The following is a 19,363-nucleotide window of genomic DNA, read 5'->3' as shown; positions in this document are numbered from 1 at the left end:
TTCCATAAAACAAGATTGAGGTCTATTAAACTTACAATCACCATTTTACTCACTAAAAAAATAAAAATAATTCTCTAAAAATAAGTACCCCTGTCAAATTAAAAAAAAAAAAATCCTAAAACAAGGAAACTGTAAAGCCTTTCTTATTTAGACATTTAATTTTAAATAGTCTTAGCTAGTGTCACTCTTACTTATCGATTTCACTCCTTCCCACTGGAGGACGTGGGGAGGGGAAGGGAGAAGAAGGAGAGAGGAAGAAGAGAAACCTGGGCTTCAAACAAAATATTCAGATTATGCAGAAACACAAAACACAAGTAGGCATTATAACGAGCCATGCTGTACTGAAGACTATGTCGCATGCTGTTGGCCCTTTGGGTGGGTTTGTGAGACCTGGGCACTCCCTTTGAGCTTAGAGAATCCCCCCACCTCCCCAGGAACTCAGAGTGGCTTTAAAATGCGCTGGCCAGTTCTATAGACTGGGAGAAGTTTATCCCTTATAGTGGCTCTGAAACAGTAGCTGAATGTAAAACAGGCACAGGTTGTCAGACAGAATGTCAATGAACCTGACTGAAAGAGAGAAAGCAAGCTGAGAGGAACAATGTCCTCTCTGGGATTCTGACACCTTTGAAAACTGGGACAAGAGTATCTTTTCCCTTCTTTCTCTTTACGACTGTGGTACAACAGGGGGTGGAAGGGGCAGGAAATGATGGCCCCTTCTCTTCAGACCAAAGCCTTTGTTTCCATGATCATACAGCAGTTACAAAAACGATCTGTGAATACAGAAAATTAATGGCTGATAATAAATTATCCTTAGAAAGTTCTGAACAGTGGCTAAAAGCCTCTTTGGAAAAATAAAAAAATTAAAAAACCAAGAGAAAGGAAAAAAACCCACCTTCGTGCCAACCAAGTCTCACCCCCCTTTCCCAAAGATATGAGTTAAACCAAAAGAAGGGCACACTCATGCGAAGTTTGTCTAGACTTTTAATGTAGTGAATTTCTGATGTTAGAATGGAGTAGCATAAAGGTGACAACCAAAAAAAGCAGCCTTGTGGTCTAATGTCTTAGAATCCACACCCTTCACCTTGCGTGTGTGGAAGAAGAAAGAGCAGAAGATAAAATCACTTCCACCTGGCCCACTGCTTCTCTTTATCTGTTAAAGGCACGTAGATCACTCCCATCAGGGGCTTCATCTTGACACTGCCGTCCTGCAGCTTGTCGTACTGCTCCAGCATCTGGTTGCCACCTGCGGGGCCGACCGGCAGTATCAACCTCCCACCAGGCTTTAACTGGTCTATCAGCTAAAAGAAAAAGACATGCCAAGTTACCGATTTTACGTTAAGACTCACCTTACTACACTATAAACAACTTCCCGCGTCCGTGGGCAGAAAGCAGAAATGGGCTTTATTTAGTACATACATACTTCGACTGTTAAACTTATTACTCAATTACCCATCGACCTCCTCTACTAAACTACCAGTTCTCTGATGACAGGGACTGTGATCTTATCCATTTCTGTGCCCTTGGCATCTAACATAGGACGCAGCACAACTGCAGGGCTCACAATGTTCAAGCTGAACCGCGTAACGCAGAACCATCCTCTCTTGGGAAGATCAAAGGCAAAGTAGGAAATTTCAGTGCCTGTTTTGAATCTTTGTGGTCTGGAGTGGGGAAGGAAGCGGGCAGTGCAGAAAATCAGCATGGAATTCCTATCCTGACACTGCAGAATTTAGGGCATCACAGAGCTGAAAACAAGGAGACCTCGGTCTTACGACTGAATTTAGGATTACTGGCACCATGACAAAGGAAGGTAGGGCTGAGTTCCTGAAGCATTAGAATGAGGACACCTCGTCAATGAAAAACCAAGAGTACTCAGTGAAAGCCCTCTTGGTCAGAAAACATTTAAAGCCTATGTTACCATTTGAATGTAGCCTTCAAATGACCAGTAATCAAACACGGTAAGGAAGAACCGTATCATCTCTCTCCTGGACCAGATGTCCTACCTTCTGAGATCTCGTGGCTTCCTCTTTTTGATTTTTCCTACTGTCTCTCTCTTCCCTCATTTTTTGATATTATTAAAGTGATTCCTCTAGAAGTATTCTGTGAAACAGTGCACGGAATATTTTAAAAGAGAGAGAATGAGATCTTCAAGTCCAAAACGACCTTTATTTCACATATTTGACAATATGTGAGTACAGAATTCAAGGCCGGAAGTCATTTTCAGTTTAGATTTGTGATGGTTTGTTCTTCTGACTTGTTGATTCTTTTCAGCTCATTTATTTATTTTGAGGGAGAGAGAGCGCAGCATGTGCCTGTGCATAGAGTAGGGGCAAAGAGGGAGACAGAATCCCAAGCAGGCTCCATGCTAGTGTAGAGCCTGACACGGGGCTTGGAGCCGACCTCAAGAGTCAGACACTCAATGGACTGAGCCACACAAGTGCCCCTGACTTGATTCTAATGCTGCTGTTCTGCAGTCTGATACCTTTCTGATTACCAATCGTTAACAGATTATGTTCTATTGTTCTGGAAGCTTTTAGAATATCCCTGATATTCTAGCATTTCACGGTGATATTACGGTTCTTTTTTTCCTCTCTTTTTTTTTAAAGTTTATTTTTTTTAAACTTCTTTTTTTATGTTTATTTTTGAGAATGAGAGACAGAGACAGAGCATGAGCAGTGGAGGGGCTGAGAGACAGGGAGACACAGAATCTGAAGCAAGCTCTAGGCTCTGAGCTGTCAGCACAGAGCCCAATGTGGGGCTTGAACTCACGAAGGGTGAGGTCATTACCTGGGCCAAAGTCAGACACTTAACTGAGCCCCCCCGATTCCCCTAAAGTTTATTTTGAGAGAGACAGCAAGCAGGGGAGGGGCAGAGAGAGAGGGAGAAAGAGAGAATCCCAAGCAGGCTCTGCACTGTGAGAGCAGAGTCCGATGCGGGGTTCCAACCCACGAACCACAAGATCATGACCTGAGCCAAAACGAAGAGGTGGATGCTCAACCAACTGAGCCACTCAGGCACCCCTCCCTTTAAAAAAAAAAAAAAAAAATCATCATACTGGGCACTCAACAGATCTTTTCAAACTATAGAATACTGTCCTTCAATTCTCGGAAATTTTCTTACTTAAGGCTTCACACTAATTGTTCCTCATACAGAAATTTCAAGCAGCAGCCCCTCTTTTCAGACCCATGCTTCATCTGTGATTTCCAAGGTCCTGATGCCTCCAATTTCTAAGCCCTTTCAAAGTTCTGCAGAGTAGGGGCACCTGGGTGGCTGAGTCAGTTAAGTGTCCAACTTCGGCTCAGGTCATGATTTCACTGTGTGAGTTCGAGCCCCATGTCAGGCTCTACACTGACAGTTTGGAGCCTGGAGTCTGGAGCCTGCTTTGGATTCTGTGTGTGTGTGTCTCTCTCTCTCTGCCCTTCCCCTGCTTGTGTGCTCTCTCTCTCTCTCTCTCTCAAAAATAAATAAAACTTAAAAAAAAAAGATAAAAAGCTCTGCAGAGCAAGCTGCTTCAGCAATGATTCCCTCTGCAGTCTCTTCAGTTCAACTTCCTCCGCCCTCCTGACTCAGTTATTACTCCACCTGCTTTCTATCTGCACATGCCACGGGGCTCAGGAGTGCAGGTGCAATCTCCTAGGTGATAATGAGAGGGGTGCCTGGTGGCTCAGTTGGTTGGGCATCCAACTCTTGATTTCAGCTCAGGTCATGATCCTAGGGTGGTGAATCAAGCCCCACGTCTGGCTCCACACTGAGCATGGAGCCTGCTTAAGGTTCTCTCTCTCTCCCTCTGCGCTTCTGCCCCTCTTCCGCACTCACGTCCTCCCTGTGTCTGAAATTAAAAAAAGATAGGGGCGCCTGGGTGGCTCAGTCGGTTGGGCGGCCGACTTCAGCTCAGGTCATGATCTCACGGTTTGTAAGTTCGAGCCCCGCATCGGGCTCTGTGCTGACAGCTCGGAGGCTGGAGCTTGCTTCCGATTCTGTGTCTCCTTCTATCTCTGCCCCTCCCCCACTTGTGCTCTGTCTCTCAAAAATAAATAAATGTAAATAGTAAAAAAAAAATTTTTAATTAAAAAAAGATAAAAAATTAAAAATACAATGTGTTAAAACGACTGGTTTAGTTTTTTTTTTTTTAACAAGTAATACGGCCAGAGAAATTAAGTGATTTTCCCAAAGTCATTCAGCAGCCAATAAAGCAGCAAGTCAATGACCAGAACAAGTTCCTTAACTTTCAGCTTCTCATGAACTCCTCTACACATATAGAAAGGAACTTTTCCAGACTGGGGAGTGGCTGAGACTGGGCAGAAGAGGCAGTGTCACTCTCAGCCCCTAGTCATCTAGTCCAGACCTATGGAAAACTCAGACTCCATAGAAGCCTAAGATCTCAGTGAACTTAATCAAGGATTATTAAGGGATGACATAAGTTTATCAGTCTTACTAAAATAAAAAAACAATTTTGTACTTAAATTATGTAATATACAATACCGGAATACCCTTCCCTCTCATCACAACTATGCAAACCCTACTGTTCTTTAAGATTCAGTTGCAACTCCATTCATGCATGTAGTTTCATTGATAACTCCAGGCAAAAATTTTCTCCCTCCCTTGAACTCTTACAGTACATCTTTCTTCTGGCATCAACATATATTACATGTTAATGAGAATGCTATCATATCATTAATTTTCCTGTTATATGTAGGACACTTGTTTTCCAGAATATAAGTTTTGTGAAGGTAAAATGTATGACAGATACTTCCCGGTCTCACCCATGCATCCAACAATCTTGCATATTCTGGTATTTAATAAAATACCAAGTGATTATCAGATTATGAACTCCAGATGGATTTTCCTAATTCTATTGGTATACTAGTTCTTAGATGGATCAAACACTGCTTCAAATAAGGTAGCTACAAACTGTGATTTAGTAATCTTCAAGTCATTTACACAACTCTTTGCATACGAAAAAAACCCTGCATACTAAGTATAATGAAAATGCATGACATAAAAGTCTAATTATGTTTTGAACATCATCTAGAAGTCATTTCTCTATAAATCTTTTATAGCTTTAGTTGACTGAAGCACAAAAACACAGGGAAAAAAACCCAACTCACTGCCTGGGGCACAACTGGGGCTGCAGCTCCTACATGAATAGCATCGTAAGGGGCTTCTTCGGCATATCCCATTCTTCCATCTCCCACTGAAAGAAAAGAAATTATGCTTTAAAAACCTGTTTGGACAGAACTACCCAGTGGGAAGAATTATAGGAGGTTTAAAACAGAGCAAGAGAGATTTTTAATAAATGATGCTGGGACAACTGGATATTCATATGGAAAAAATATATACTTGAACCTCTACCTCTTACATACACAAAAATCAATGTCAGAAAGATCAAAGATCTAAAAGTGAAAAGATAAAATGATAATGCTTCTGAGAAATAACATAGGGGCATATCTTCATGATTTTAGAGTAGTCTTAAAGAGGACACAGAAGAAGCTGGTAAGTCTGATACATTAAAATTAAGTACTTCTATTAATCAAGAAAGTACCAATACAAGTGAAAAGGCATGCCATGGAGTGGGAGAAGAGGTTTACGATATGAATAAATAGATAAAGGGCTAATCTATAGAAGTCCTACAAATCAAAGAGAAATATGAACAACTCAGTATCTGAAAAAGACATTTCACAAAGGAGGAAATCCAAATGGTCAAACAAATGAAACAGTGTTCGACCTCACTGGTTAAGAGGAAAATACAAAATAAAACCACAGAGACACTGATCTATACTCACTAAGTGGGTGAAAAGAAAACTCTGACAGTATCAAGTGTTGGTAAGACACCGAGCACTAGCAACTCTGACACATTGCTGAGGGGAATGTAAACTGGTTCAATCACTTAAAAAAAATTTTGCAGTATCTATGGCTCCCTATGAACTTGCAATAATACTCTACATGAATAAATGCTTGTATTATGAGTGCACGTATACATTTGGAACTTTATACACATATGTTCACAGCAGCTTTCTAATTCCCCAAGTTAGAAACAACCCAAAATGTCCATCTATGGTAGAATAAACAAATTTTGATAATGGTCTTACAGTGGAATATTATACAGCAATAAAAATTAACTATATGATAAGATGGATGAATCTTACAAATATAACATTGAATGAAAGAAGTCACTCATCACAGACTATATACTATATGGTTCCGTTTATCTAAAGTTCAAAATTAAATTGAACATTGTCTATGGAAGTGCAATTAGGTAGTAAATGCATAAAAGTAATGATGCTGGTTACCATTAAGGAGAAAGGAAAGTCTTCTGAGGAGGGAAAAGCAAACAGAGGACATGTAAGCCACCAACAATATTCCCTTTCTTGATCACTGTGATTAATTAAACAGGTATTTGCTAAGCTTCACATTTATGCTTTATGCGTGTTTTGATGTTAGTTATATCCCACAACAGTACAAAGTGTTCACATGGAAATATGTCCACTGTATACTGCTGAATGGAAAAGAGCAAACTACAGGACAGAATATATGAGTCAATTAAAAAAAAAAACATGCAGGGGCACCTGGGTGGCTCAGTCGGTTGAGCGCCCGACTTCAGCTCAGGTCATGATCTCACCGTTCGTGGGTTCGAGCTCCATGTCGGGCTCTGTGCTGACAGCTCAGAGACTGGAGCCTGCTTTGCATTCTGTGTCTCCCTCTCTCTATGCTCCTCCCCTGCTCATACCCTGTCTCTCTCTCAAGAATAAAGAAAAATTAGGGGCGCCTGGGTGGCTCAGTTGGTTGAGTGTCCAACTCCGGCTCAGGTCATGATCTCGCAGTCTGTGAGTTCGAGCCCCGCGTCGGGCTCTGTGCTGACAGCTCAGAGCCTGGAGCCTGCTTCGGATTCTGTGTCCCCCTTTCTCTCTGCCTCTCCCCCACTCATGCTCTGTCTCTCTCTGTCTCAGAAATAAATAAACATTAAAAAAAAAAAAAGAATAAAGATTAAAAAAAAAGTGTGTATATGTATATTTATTCACACATATAGTTATGTCTAGAAAACTTAAAGAGGGAAAAGGAGGGGTTTTTTTTTTATCTTACACATTTCTGCACTTTAAATTTTTCATAATGGGCACTTGATACTTTGCTATTACTTCTTAAAAAGCAATGAAGAAAGAACTCATTTTCTGAAACAGCTGACAGTCATATCAGCATCACAATTGACAGTAACTGTTTTCCTTACTTAGTACTTTAAAGCGAGTGTTAAAAAAAAAAGGCAAAAATTAGCTTGAATACTACTTAGCTTGCATGGGATCTTCTGAAAATAAAAATTCTCTGGAGAGGAAATTTCTACAGTTTTCTGATACTCACCAACCAGCTGCACTCTCCCTGAAGACAAAAGCATCGGATCATCCTTTCTGACATTATTTATTGAGTCGTCTACTAGCTCTTTAATGTGGTCAATTCCGATGACTCTTCCGGTAGATCCAACCTAGAAATGAGGGAGTAATTCAATAGCTCACTGGCCTAAATTTGTCTTTCTGAAGTGTCACTAAAGTGTTTCCTCAGCTAAAATCATATTCTGCAATGTGAAATGAAGACAAAAGGTTCAAGCCTCCAATTGTACGGTTATTCAGAATACTATAAAATATTTATGAAATACAACTTTCTCAGCTTTAACTCCCAAATGGATAAATGCATTTAAGTAGTTAAGCTAGAATAAATTACAAAAACTTGCAATACTAAAAACAAACAAACAAAAAACCTTCTTTCTTCAATTTCTGATTTTTAAAGCCCAAACCCTGAAGTAAGACTTAACTGCCAATATTAAATGATAGTTGGTACAATCATTTTTAATTTAAATTTCATCTAAAAGTGTGGCTTTAGGGGTGCCTGGCTCAGTCAGTTAAGCATCTGACTCTTGATTTCAGCTCAGGTCATGATCCCAGGGTTGTGGGACTGAGACCCACATTGGGCTCCACTGAGCATGGAGCCTGCTTAAGATTTCCCCTCTCCGCCCCTCTCCCCTGCTCGCGTGCTCTCTATAAATAAATACATACATAAATACATAAATAAATAAATACATACATAAATACATGAGGGCACCTAGGTGGCTCAGTTGGTTAAACATCCAGCTCTTAGTTTTGACTCAGGTCATAAATCTCACAGATCATGAGTTTGAGCCCACCATCAGGCTCTGCATTGACAGCATGGAGCCTGCCTGGGATCCTTTCTCTCTCCCTCTCTCTGTCCCTTTCCTGCTGGTTCTTTCCCTCTCAAAATAAATTTAAAAATTAATAAATACATAAATAAATAAAAAAATAAAAAGTAAAAAGGTCACTCTAAATATTAAAATGTTACATAAAAAATTCTATAGGGATTTCTGTACCTGATTCTACTGCCATATGTAGAAAATATAAAATACATAAAAATATTAAAGGCCCTAAATATAAATTATAAAATAACACAATAAAGACTCTGAAGTCAGAGTAACTGGGTTCACATATAAGTTTCATCACTTATTTACAACTATACAACCTTGGCCAAGTTACTCTATGAATCAGGCTCCTCAGCTGTAAAATGAGGAAAAGGGGACATACCTAAGTGATGTGAGAATTAAAAGCACTTAGAACACTAATTAGCACATAATAAATGTGTGAAAAACATTAAATTCACTTTAAAAAAAGATTATTCAGAAATCTAATGTTTTTCAAAAAGTGAATTTTTCTCTGAAACATAAATACGTCAAGTATCGAGAACACCACTAATTAAATACTAGGCTTTGAAAAAAAAAAAATCCTGATATTCTGTTAGTGATGACTTAGCTTCTACAAAACAAGTGAAACAACTGGGAAAAAAAAAAAAAAAAAACCTGATTCCTTATTACGTAACAGGTACTATTATGGATGGATATGTCAGTGAAAAAAAAAAATCAAATGAAATTCCCACCTCCCTGGAGCTCACATGCTAGTGGGCTGGTCTGTCAATTACATACTTACAACAAGTTAAGTAGATTCTGGTCCAAGACGCATCATCCATAAATCCCAACTTAACTAAACCAGAATCTTCCTATCTGGCCGCAAGGGACAAGACTTCATAATCAAAGTGATGTGATTATCTGAGCACAGATAAACCTTTACTCAAGATGCCTGAATAGGCCTCCAGACTTATACTCTGGAGAGTATAACACATATTTTTCTAAGAGCACTTGCTCCACCCTCTTTCTAATAACCCTGTAGGAGTGTCTGGAAATCAGACTCTCTATTCTATTTTCCGCCAGCTGAGAATCCGGAAGAACACAGTTTGGGAGCTACTGGTTGCCATCTTGTGATCACAAGGGAGGAGCCTGACTGAAGCCAACATTTGGAGGAAAGCAAAGCCAAACCCGGAACCAGAGAGAAACCCACTGTCAATAACAACGTCTGATCTTCTTTTGAATCCAGCCACACGAAGAGCCAGATACACTCTAGATGTTTCCATTATATAAACCAAGTAAATTCTTTTACCTCTGCCAGTGTGGACTGAATCTTGTTACTTCCAACAACAAGAAAATCCTAAGTGATACATGTTCCAACTGCTATTTTAATAGGATTTAAAAAAAAAACCCTCAAAAACTGCTAGTAAAGAAATTTACAGCCAAATATAGAATATGCTTCTGCTGGAGCCAGAATGAAAAATAAAGGTCTTACCATACGTGCAAAACATGCAGTAAGGATTCCACTTCCAGATCCTACATCAAGAGCTTTAGCTCCTTCATGTAATTGATCAAATAGAAGTTCTAGTGCATATGCATGCTGCCAAAAGAAAACAAAGCAAATATTCATTTGTTTTTCAAGACTCTATAAAGTATATATACCATGGCATATAAATAAAAGTTGCCAACTTCCTGCCGATTTTTCTAGTATTGTCATCTACCAAGATAATGAAAACATGACATACTATATACTTTTATAGTGAAGTCTCCACCCCACCTCTGTTCCCAACCTTCCCCATCCTTGTCCAGTTTCACTCCCTAAAGGCAACCAGTGATGTCAGTTTCTTGTGCTTCCTGCCAAACATATCCATTCTGTGTATATACAAGCAAATATGTTATCTATATTTTTCATTTATTGTATCTTGAAGAACCTTTCTTATCAATACTTAAGTAGCCGGTTCATTCTTTTTTATGGCTCAGGAGTCTATTCTTATATGAATGTATTATAATAACAAAAATCCTCCCCAAAAATTCCCTAATGAGGGATATTTAAGTTGGCTCCAATCTTCTATAACAAAAGAGACAGAATAATCTTAAAAGTTGTATGTGTAGGAGCTCCTGGGTAGCTCAGTCTGTTGAGCGTCCAACTCTTGATTACAGCCCAGGTCATGATCCCAGTGTTGTGGAATCAAGCCCCATGTTGGGCTCTACACTGAGCGTGGAGCCTGCTTAAGATTCTGTCTCTCTCCCGGGGTGCTTGGGTGGCTTAGTCGGTTAGGCGTCCGACCTCAGCTCAGGTCATGATCTTGCAGTTTGTGGGTTTGAGCCTCACGTAAGGCTGTGTGCTGACAGCTCAGAGCCTGGAGCCTGCTTCGGATTCTGTGTCTCCCTCTTTTTCTGCCCCTCCCCTGATTGCACGCTCGCTTGCTCTCTCTCTCTCTCTCAAAAACAAATAAACATTAAAAAAAATTTTTTTTTAAAAAAGATTCTCTCCCTCTGTCCCTCTCCCCTGCTTATGCACGGTCTCGGTCTAAAATAAAATTTTATAACGGGTATATATGTAGGATAATGTAATCATCTTTATAAAAACCTTATAAAGTATATCTGTAGGATAAATTCTTAGAATTGAGGGGGTCAAAGGATATATATTTTTATGTTTATAGTATATATAAATTATTAATCAAATAAAATCATAGTGCTTATGCTTTGGGCCAAACCAAGAAATAAAGCCTTCCCTACTCCATCCTCTTTATAAACTTACATTTCAGTGCTTTTCTAAAATATGAAGTTAGAACTAATAAATGTTAAAAAAAAAAACAATAAATGTTATCTCAAAAGCTGTCCTTAAATACCTACTTACGTTCATTATTAAAAATCATCAGGTTCAGCATCAATAAACATTACTAGATCTTGGTTGGTAAAAATACATATTCATGAATCCATAGTGATAATAAGAAAATACATAACCTCTCTCTATATATATAAATAGGAGAATAAGGGGAAATTGTTCCCAATCAATTCATATTGATGAAATGATGAACTTAGGAAACTGCCATTTGGCAACCACTTCAGTAATAACTGATTCAGCAAAAATAAATGGATGCTAAAACTTGTAGATTATCATTTGAGGAATAACAGAAGATTTACATAATCTCAAAGTGTTTACCCAAAACACTTACCAATTACAAAAATGAAAACTGTCACTTTACAGTGGAATTCAAGTTTCTCAGTGGAGAAACCTGGCTGACACTACCTTAGTCAGATGATCAAAATTAACATCACCAATAATGGGACACATTGACATCATATGGCATCTGTTAAAATACATCCCTTCTGGGACATTCCAGGCAAAAATGCATAACCCATATCTGATCATGAGGAAACAGGAGACAAACCCAAATTGAGGAACATTCTAGAAAAAACTGGCCTATATTCACAAAATTTTCAAGACCATAAAAGAAGACTGAGGTACTGTTCCAGATTAAAGAAAACTAAGAAGACATGACAACTGAATGAAACTCCAGCTCTGTAATTGTATTTTCCTGTAAAGGACATAACCAGAACAACTGATAAAATTTAAGTAAGGTCTGTCAACTGGCTAACAGTGTTGTATTAATGTTTATTTCCTGATTTTGATACTGTGGTTATTGAGAATGCCCTATTTTTGAAGGTAAAGAGCATTCTATCCCCAAATTATTCCCAAAGAGTTCATTAAAAAGAAAATACATATATTTCATGTATATACATATATATGAGAAAGACAAAGAGAAAGAATAAATGACAAAGAAAATGTAGTAAAAGGTTAACATTAGGGGAAGATGGGTAAAAATTACATGGGAATTACTTGTACTATTCTTACAACTTTTCTGTAAGTCTGAAATTCTGTTAAAAGCTAAAAATTTTTTAAGCATCAGAAACAGGTAATGTTCAAAATGGAACAGACTGGAAACTCCCTATTTAGAAAACTAATTTACATGACCAAAGCCAGAATACTGGTTACACCAAGGTTAGAAGCTAAGGAACTGGCATGAGGGAACCTGCTAGGACATAGGAAACGTACTGATCTATCTTCATCCGGGTGCTGGTTACACATACACATATGTGGACACTCATCAAGCTACACACAAGATTTGTGTACTTTACTCGATGTGTGTAATAGCTCAACAAAAAGTTCCTGAAAAGACTATTCCAGTCACTAAAAGTGAATGATCAGACATCATGGCCCCCATTAGGCAGTGTTCCTGAAAAGACAAAAAAAAAAAAAAAAAAAAAAAAAAAGGTTGGGGTAGGGGGGACAAGTTAAGTATTACCAGGAAACAATCTTAACCAAGTTTAGAACATGGGAAATTCTACAGGACAAATGGATGAGTTTTTGTCAGTAAATAAGTGGGATTTAAAAAAAGAAAGGAGACTTTTAAAATTAAAAGAGACTAAGACTGAAAAAGACTAAAAAGGTGTAACGTCTGGACCTTGTTTGGATCCTGATTTAAGCAAATCAACCATAAAAGATCTTCTTGGAAACACCTGGTAAAGTTTGAACATGGACTGGTTTTAAGACAACATAACATACTAAGGAACGATATGATATAATATTGTAGTTAATTTTTTTTTTTAATGTTTACTTTTTGAGAGAGAGAGGGGCAGACTGCAAGCGGGGGAGGGGCAGACAGACAGGGAGAGACAGAATCGGAAGCAGACTCCAGGCTTTGAACTGTCAGCACAGAGCCCAACGCGGGGCACAAGCCCACGGACTGTGAGGTCATGACCTGAGCCCAAGTCGGATGCTTAACCAACTGAGCCACCCAGGCGCCCCTGTAGTTGTGTTTTTAAAGTCATCAGATTTACATTTAAGTACTAATGAGGGTGAACAATATTATGTTTGAGATTTGTTTTTAAATAGTTCAGCAAGAGGGAGACAAAATAAAAATAAAACAAGATTAACAAATTTGGGGTAATTATTAAAGGTGATTATGGCTACATGAGGTTCATTATAGTATCCTATTTATTTATGTGGTGTTGGAAACTTTCCATATTAAAAAGTTAAAAACGAAAAAGTTAAGGCTACTATTCCACAACTAACATAAAATGGGGAAAAGGCCTTTAACAGATACAGCCACACACAATCCAATGGTTTTCAAACAGTGTTCCAGAAAGTCATTAATATTCCACAGAACCCCTTGAGAGGTAACACACAAATGTACACTGAGGGAGGGGTGTGTTTTGGGAAAAGAGTAATAGAGAACTAACTTTATCAATCTTTCATATAGATTGCTTCGCAAAAGAGGCTCTTGTCTAAAGAGTGAAAAACATTGGTACCATGAAAAAGTTCTGGACTAAACATCGGAAGTAGCTTTCATAATATTCTTACAACAATCAGTTATGAGGTTTAATAATTTCTATTAATAATACGATAACAAGTATCACACTATAGGAACTTGGAAGTAACCAAAGAAACAAAATAACTTCCCTAATACTTGTCTTTCTGGATCCAGAAATCAAAGGACAAGAAGGGACTTCTTTAAGGTGTCAATTCCCAGTTTATATGCAGTACTGTGGTATCTTAATTCCAAAACAAACCCAGGAATATTTTTTCAGCAGTATGTCTATACAAGATTTGCTTTTATAAAAGGGGAGCATGCTGAGTTATTGTCAAGGCCTTCAATCACAATTATTAGCATTTTTCATGCTTTTATCACCCTAGCTAGTATTTTTCTGGATAACCCATGTTTATCACTAAATCCAAAATTAACAGTTTTTTAAAAGCTTTTTTAATTTGTCTGACTTCGGCTCAGGTTATGATCTCACAGTGGGTGAGTTCAAGCCTTGTGTCTGGCTCTGTGATGACAGCTTGGGGCCTAGAGCTTGCTTCAGATTCTGTGTCTCCTTCTCTCTCTGCCCCTCCCCAATTCATGCTGTCTCTTTCTCAAAAATAAATAAACACAGAGGCGCTTGGGTGGCTCAGTCAGTTAAGCATCCGATTTTTGGCTCAGGTCATGATCTCACTGTTTGGGAGTTTGAGCCCCACGTCGGGCTCTGTGCTCACAGCTAAGAGTCTGGAGCCTGTTTCAGATTCTGTGTCTTCCTCTCTCTCTGCCCTTCCCCTGCTTGTGCTCTGTCTCGCTCTCTCTCAAACATTAAAAAACAAATAAGTAAACATTAAAAATTTTAAGTTTTTTTATAATTATGGAAAATTTCAAACCCACAAATATAATGAATACACACATTTTTCCTCGTATGCAGTCACCAACTGTTTATATATTGTGCCATACTGTTTTACCATACCATCTGAAAAAAGGTGTACACATTATGATACTTCACAGCAAAATACTTCAGCACGCATATGCCAAAAAAACTAAGACATCTCCCTTTGCAACCACATCACCATTACCACACTCATGAAAATCATCAATTTAGTATCATCATCCAACATACACACTGTACTTAAATTTCCTCAACTGTCCCCATAAATGTCCTTTATAGCTGTTTTTACCCCAATCCATTCAAGGATTATGCATTGTATTTGTCAATATAAAATATTCTCCCTTCAGTTCTCCTCCACCTACCACTTTTCTGTTCTTCAGAATACTGACTACTGGGGCACCTGGGTGGCTCAGTCAGTTAAGGGTCCTACCCTTGATCCGGGCTCAAGTTCTGATCTCACAGTTCATGAGTTCGAGCCCCATGTTGGGCTCTGTGCTGACAGCATGGAGCCTGTTGGGGATTCTCTCTCCCTTTCTCTTTGCCCCTCCCCTGCTCTCTGTCTCTCTCTCAAAATAAATAAATAAGCTTAAAAAAAAAAACAAAACTGAGCCACCCAGGCACCCCCTCTAAATTGTTTTAGATTAACTGACAATCTCTGCCCAATTTGTTATATTGATGATTACAATATAGTGATTTATTTACTTTACTTATTTTTTAAATATGTATTTTTTAACATTTATTTATTTTGAGAGAGTGACAGTGCATGCAAGCAGGGGAGGGGCAGAGAGAGAGGGGGAGAGAGAATCCCAAACAGGCCCCACACTGTTAGTGCAGGCCTGATGTGGGGCTCAAACTCACGAACCATGAGATCATGACCTGAGCTGAAATCGAGTCAGATGCTTAGCCGACTAAGCCACCCACATGCCCCCAAAATAGTGATTTTTTTTAATTTTATTATTCCCTCCATATGTATTAATTGGCATTCTTCTGTTTTTCATTTTCTGTCTTACTTTTTTGTTTTTAATCTCTATGAACTCATGGATTTTTGTTTCTGATTTGCTATGTTAAAATACATTATCTTCATTATGTATCATTTTCCAATTCTCAAATTATCTCCAATTGGCCTCTGGGAGTCTCTTCAAACCTGCTCCTATGTCCTTTCAACATCACCCATCAACCTGTGAGTACTTCCTTATTTCCCAATATTCAGTCACTTCTCCAAGGAACTCTAGTCTCATTTAGTGAGAAATGATATTTAGGATTCAATATCTGCATGCTAAGTGTGCTCACTGCTACTGGGATGCCATTTCAACAGGTTGCTTTTAATCTCTTGCCCACTGCATATATTACATCTTCAATTACACCTTTGGAAAATATTCCAGGCTTGTAGTTACTTCCAAGTCTGTGATTTTAAAGTTCATTAAATAGAGATGTCAAAAGAGAGCGAAGAGTTGCTCCTCGCTTTCCGCTTCTCTTTCAATACTTCTGAGATCTATACAATAAATGATATAAGATCACAAATGTTTGTTCATATTACAATGTTTGTTCATATGTATAATTAATATTATTTTATTCTACTCACATCCTGGTTCCACAAGCATCAAAGGACACTGTATTATTACTGCTTGCACACACATACACACATAGAGAGCTACTGCGTGACTACACACATACACATGAATACACACATTTTCCTTACTAAGAGACATAGGTAAGGAAATGTAAGTGATTAAAAATGAATCCTTTTTTTATACAAGCTATGACATGGATGAACCTTGAGGACATTACACTAAGTGAAATAAACCAGTCATAAAAAAACAAATATTTTATGATTCCACTTATGAGGTATCTAGACTAGTCAAATTCTTAGAGATAGGTAATAGAATGGTGGTCGCCCGGGCCTGGGGAGACCAGGAAATGGGAAATTACTGTTGAATGGTATAGAGTTTTAGTTTTGCAAGATGAAAAGAGTTCTAGAGATTAGTTACACGACAGTATCAATGTATTTAACACTGCTGAACTATATGCTTAAAAAATGGTTAAGGGGCGCCTGAGTGGCTCAGTTGGTTGAGCATCTCATTCTTGACTTTGATTCAGGTCATGATCTCACAGTCGTGAGGTCAAGCTACATCAGCCCCTGTGCTAAGTATGGAGGCCTGCTTGGGATTCTCTCCTTCTCTCGCTCTGCCCCTCCGCTGGTCATGCGTGCATGTGCTCTCTCTCTCTCAAAAAATAAACATTAAAAAAAAAAAAGATTAAGATGTTAAGTTTTATGTTATATGCATTATACCACAATAAATATTATTTTAAATGCAGCCTTTTCTTAAAAGACAGCTCAACTAAGAAATGGAAAAGGATATGAATAGACATTTCTGCAAAGACCTACAAATGGTCAATAAGCACATGAAAAGATGCTCAACATCATTATCATTAGGGTTAATGCAACTCAAAACCACAATGACATACCACTTCACAGCTACTAGGATGGATAAAAGAAAGAAAGCACACAATAGCAAGTGTTGACAAGAAAGTGCAGAAACTGAAACCCCCATTTGTATGTTGCTGGTAGCAATGTAAAACAGTGCAGCCATTTGGAAAACAGTTGACCATTCTTCAAAATGTTAAATCTAGAATCACCATATGATCTACCAATTCCACTCCTAAGAATTGAAAATACACGCACACACAAAAACTTGTACATTAATGTTCATAGTAGCATTAATCACAGTAGCTAGAAAGTGGGAACAACCCAAATGTCTATCAACTGACAAAAAAGCAAAGTGTGGTATATTCATACAATGGAATATTATTCAGCAATAAAAAGAAATGAAGTAGTGATTCATGCTACAATACAAACCTTGAAAATGTAAATATAAAAAGCCAGTTGCGAAATGCTATATATTGTATTATTCCATTTAAGCGAAATGTCCGGGAGAGACAGAAATAAAAAGCACATTAGTAGTTACCAGGACTTTGGCAGATGAGGGATGGGAATTGACTGTGAATGGGTACAGCATTACTTTTTGAGCTGAGGAAAATGTTCTGAAATTAGATAGTGGTGATGTTTGAACAACTCTGAATAGACTAAAATCCATAACACTAAAGGGGTGAATTTTACAGTAGGTGAATTGTAGCTTACTAAAGTTGTTATTTTTTTTGTCGAAAAATGCATCCTTCGCCATGGAGTTTCTGCCATGTTTTCTTTGGCAGTGAACTGGATACTCAGCACCAAGCTTCAGGGGAAAAGAAAAATTCATGCAGTATTTCCTTTGATATAGGAAGACACACCCCTCCAGTCAATTTCCCAGACATTCAGGATACCAATTCTCCAAAATAACTTTGAGAATTAAATGAATGCTTCTACATAAATCTTTTGCTGTAAGTAGTACTTCAAACTGCCTGCAGCAATCTTAGGACTACACTTGCTTTAAATCATTCATTTCTTTGAATAGTTAATGCATAAAAAAACCCATTCCTATTCCATGAATGGAAAAAAACCAAACAAACAAACAAACAAAACAAAGAAGGGGGAGCCTGGCTGGCTGTCAGAGAAGCGACTCTTAATCCTGGGGTTGGGAGTATGAGCTTTGGGTATAGAGACAACTTAAGTAAATAAACTTTTAAAAAAAGGGAAGAAGAAAACAAAAAGAAACTGATAATATACAGAGTGCAGAGTGAAAAGTAGATCTCCCTTTCACCCTCCAATCATCTAATTCTGACCTTAGAAGAACTCATTTTTAGTTTTCATGCCTATAGGAAGACATATGTATATATGTATACGTGCAGACTTGATTTTTACGTATTACAAAATACTGTAAACACTCTTATATACTCTTCTTTTATACATAATGTTTGCTGAACATCTTGCCGTACTGGTCCCTACAGAGACTCCTCATTTAACAGCTTCACAGTATTTCACTGTATAATTATTAACCACTGACTATTAATGGGCTATTCGTGATCACTGTTATTTTTTTTTTGCTATTATAAATAATGCAGAATGAACATTGTTAGTAATTTTGTACCTATAAAAATATATTATATTATTCAAGGATAAATATCTTGAAATAAAACTGAAGAGTGTAGGCCACCTGGGTAGCTCAGTCAGTTAAGTGGTCAACTTCGGCTCAGGTCATGATCTCACCGTTCATGAGTTAGAGCCCCGTGTCAGGACCTGTACTGATGGCTCAGAGCCTGGAACCTACTTCAGATTCTGTATGTCCCTCTCTCTCGGTCCCTCCCCTGCTCACACTCTGCCTCTCTCTCCCTCTCTCTCAAAAATAAACACACATTAAAAAAAATTTTTTTTTAAACTGAAGAGTGTAAGGTACATTTATTTCACATTTTATAGATTTGCCAAATTGTTTTCCAACACTACCAATGTACTCTCTCAGCAAAAAAGTATATTGTATATTAATTGTCAGTTTCCCCTTTCCAGGACAAAGTATTAAGCTCTTTGATCTCTGACAATCTGTTCATGAAAAATGGTACTTTACTACAATACTAATGTGTAATTTATTAAGTATGTAAATATAAATGAAAATGACATCTTTTCATTGGTTTAAGTGCTAATGTCATCTGTATTTCTTCTATGAACTATCATTCTTGTACTTTACCTATTGAATACTTCCCTCAGTTTTTCTTTTAATTTTGCTTGTAACATTTTTTTCTCTGCAGAAATCCCAATTTTTAAAAAAAATTTTTTTAATGTTTTTTTGGAGAGAGAACGTGAGTGGGAGAGGGGCAGAGAGAGAGAGAGAGAGAGAGACAGAATCCGAAGCAGGTTCCAGGCTTTGAGCTGTCAGCACAGAGCCCAATGCGGGGCTCGAACTCAGACTGCAAGATTGTGACCCGAGCTGAAGTTGGACGCTTAGCCGACTGAACCACCCAGGCACCCTAGAAATCTCAATTTTTTATGTTGCAAAATATATCAGGCCTCTTTGTCTTCTGTCATGCTTTATTTTTGTTTTATTTTATTATTATTATTTTTTA

General features: G+C 38.0%; 1 protein-coding gene across 2 annotated transcripts in view; it reads right to left on the bottom strand.

Moving 5' to 3' along the window:
- The window catches only part of PCMT1 (protein-L-isoaspartate (D-aspartate) O-methyltransferase), a 50,938-nt gene that overhangs the window by 7,563 nt on the left and 24,012 nt on the right, over positions 1 to 19,363 (bottom strand). Inside the window, exons 4-7 of one of the 2 annotated variants that reach the window (XM_042987309.1) lie at positions 9,666 to 9,770; positions 7,348 to 7,468; positions 5,106 to 5,191; positions 1,082 to 1,298 (exon numbers count right to left, since the gene is read on the bottom strand). In XM_042987309.1, the coding sequence (XP_042843243.1) occupies positions 1,119 to 1,298; positions 5,106 to 5,191; positions 7,348 to 7,468; positions 9,666 to 9,770 (492 nt within the window). In that variant the 3' untranslated portion in view covers positions 1,082 to 1,118. The remainder of the gene's footprint in view (positions 1 to 1,081; positions 1,299 to 5,105; positions 5,192 to 7,347; positions 7,469 to 9,665; positions 9,771 to 19,363) is intronic. The other variant, XM_042987308.1, reaches the window with a different exon arrangement.

The sequence above is a fragment of the Panthera tigris genome, chromosome B2, assembly GCF_018350195.1.
Source record: "Panthera tigris isolate Pti1 chromosome B2, P.tigris_Pti1_mat1.1, whole genome shotgun sequence".
NCBI classification, from domain to species: domain Eukaryota; kingdom Metazoa; phylum Chordata; class Mammalia; order Carnivora; family Felidae; genus Panthera; species Panthera tigris.
This window is presented reverse-complemented; position numbering and strand designations above follow the sequence as displayed.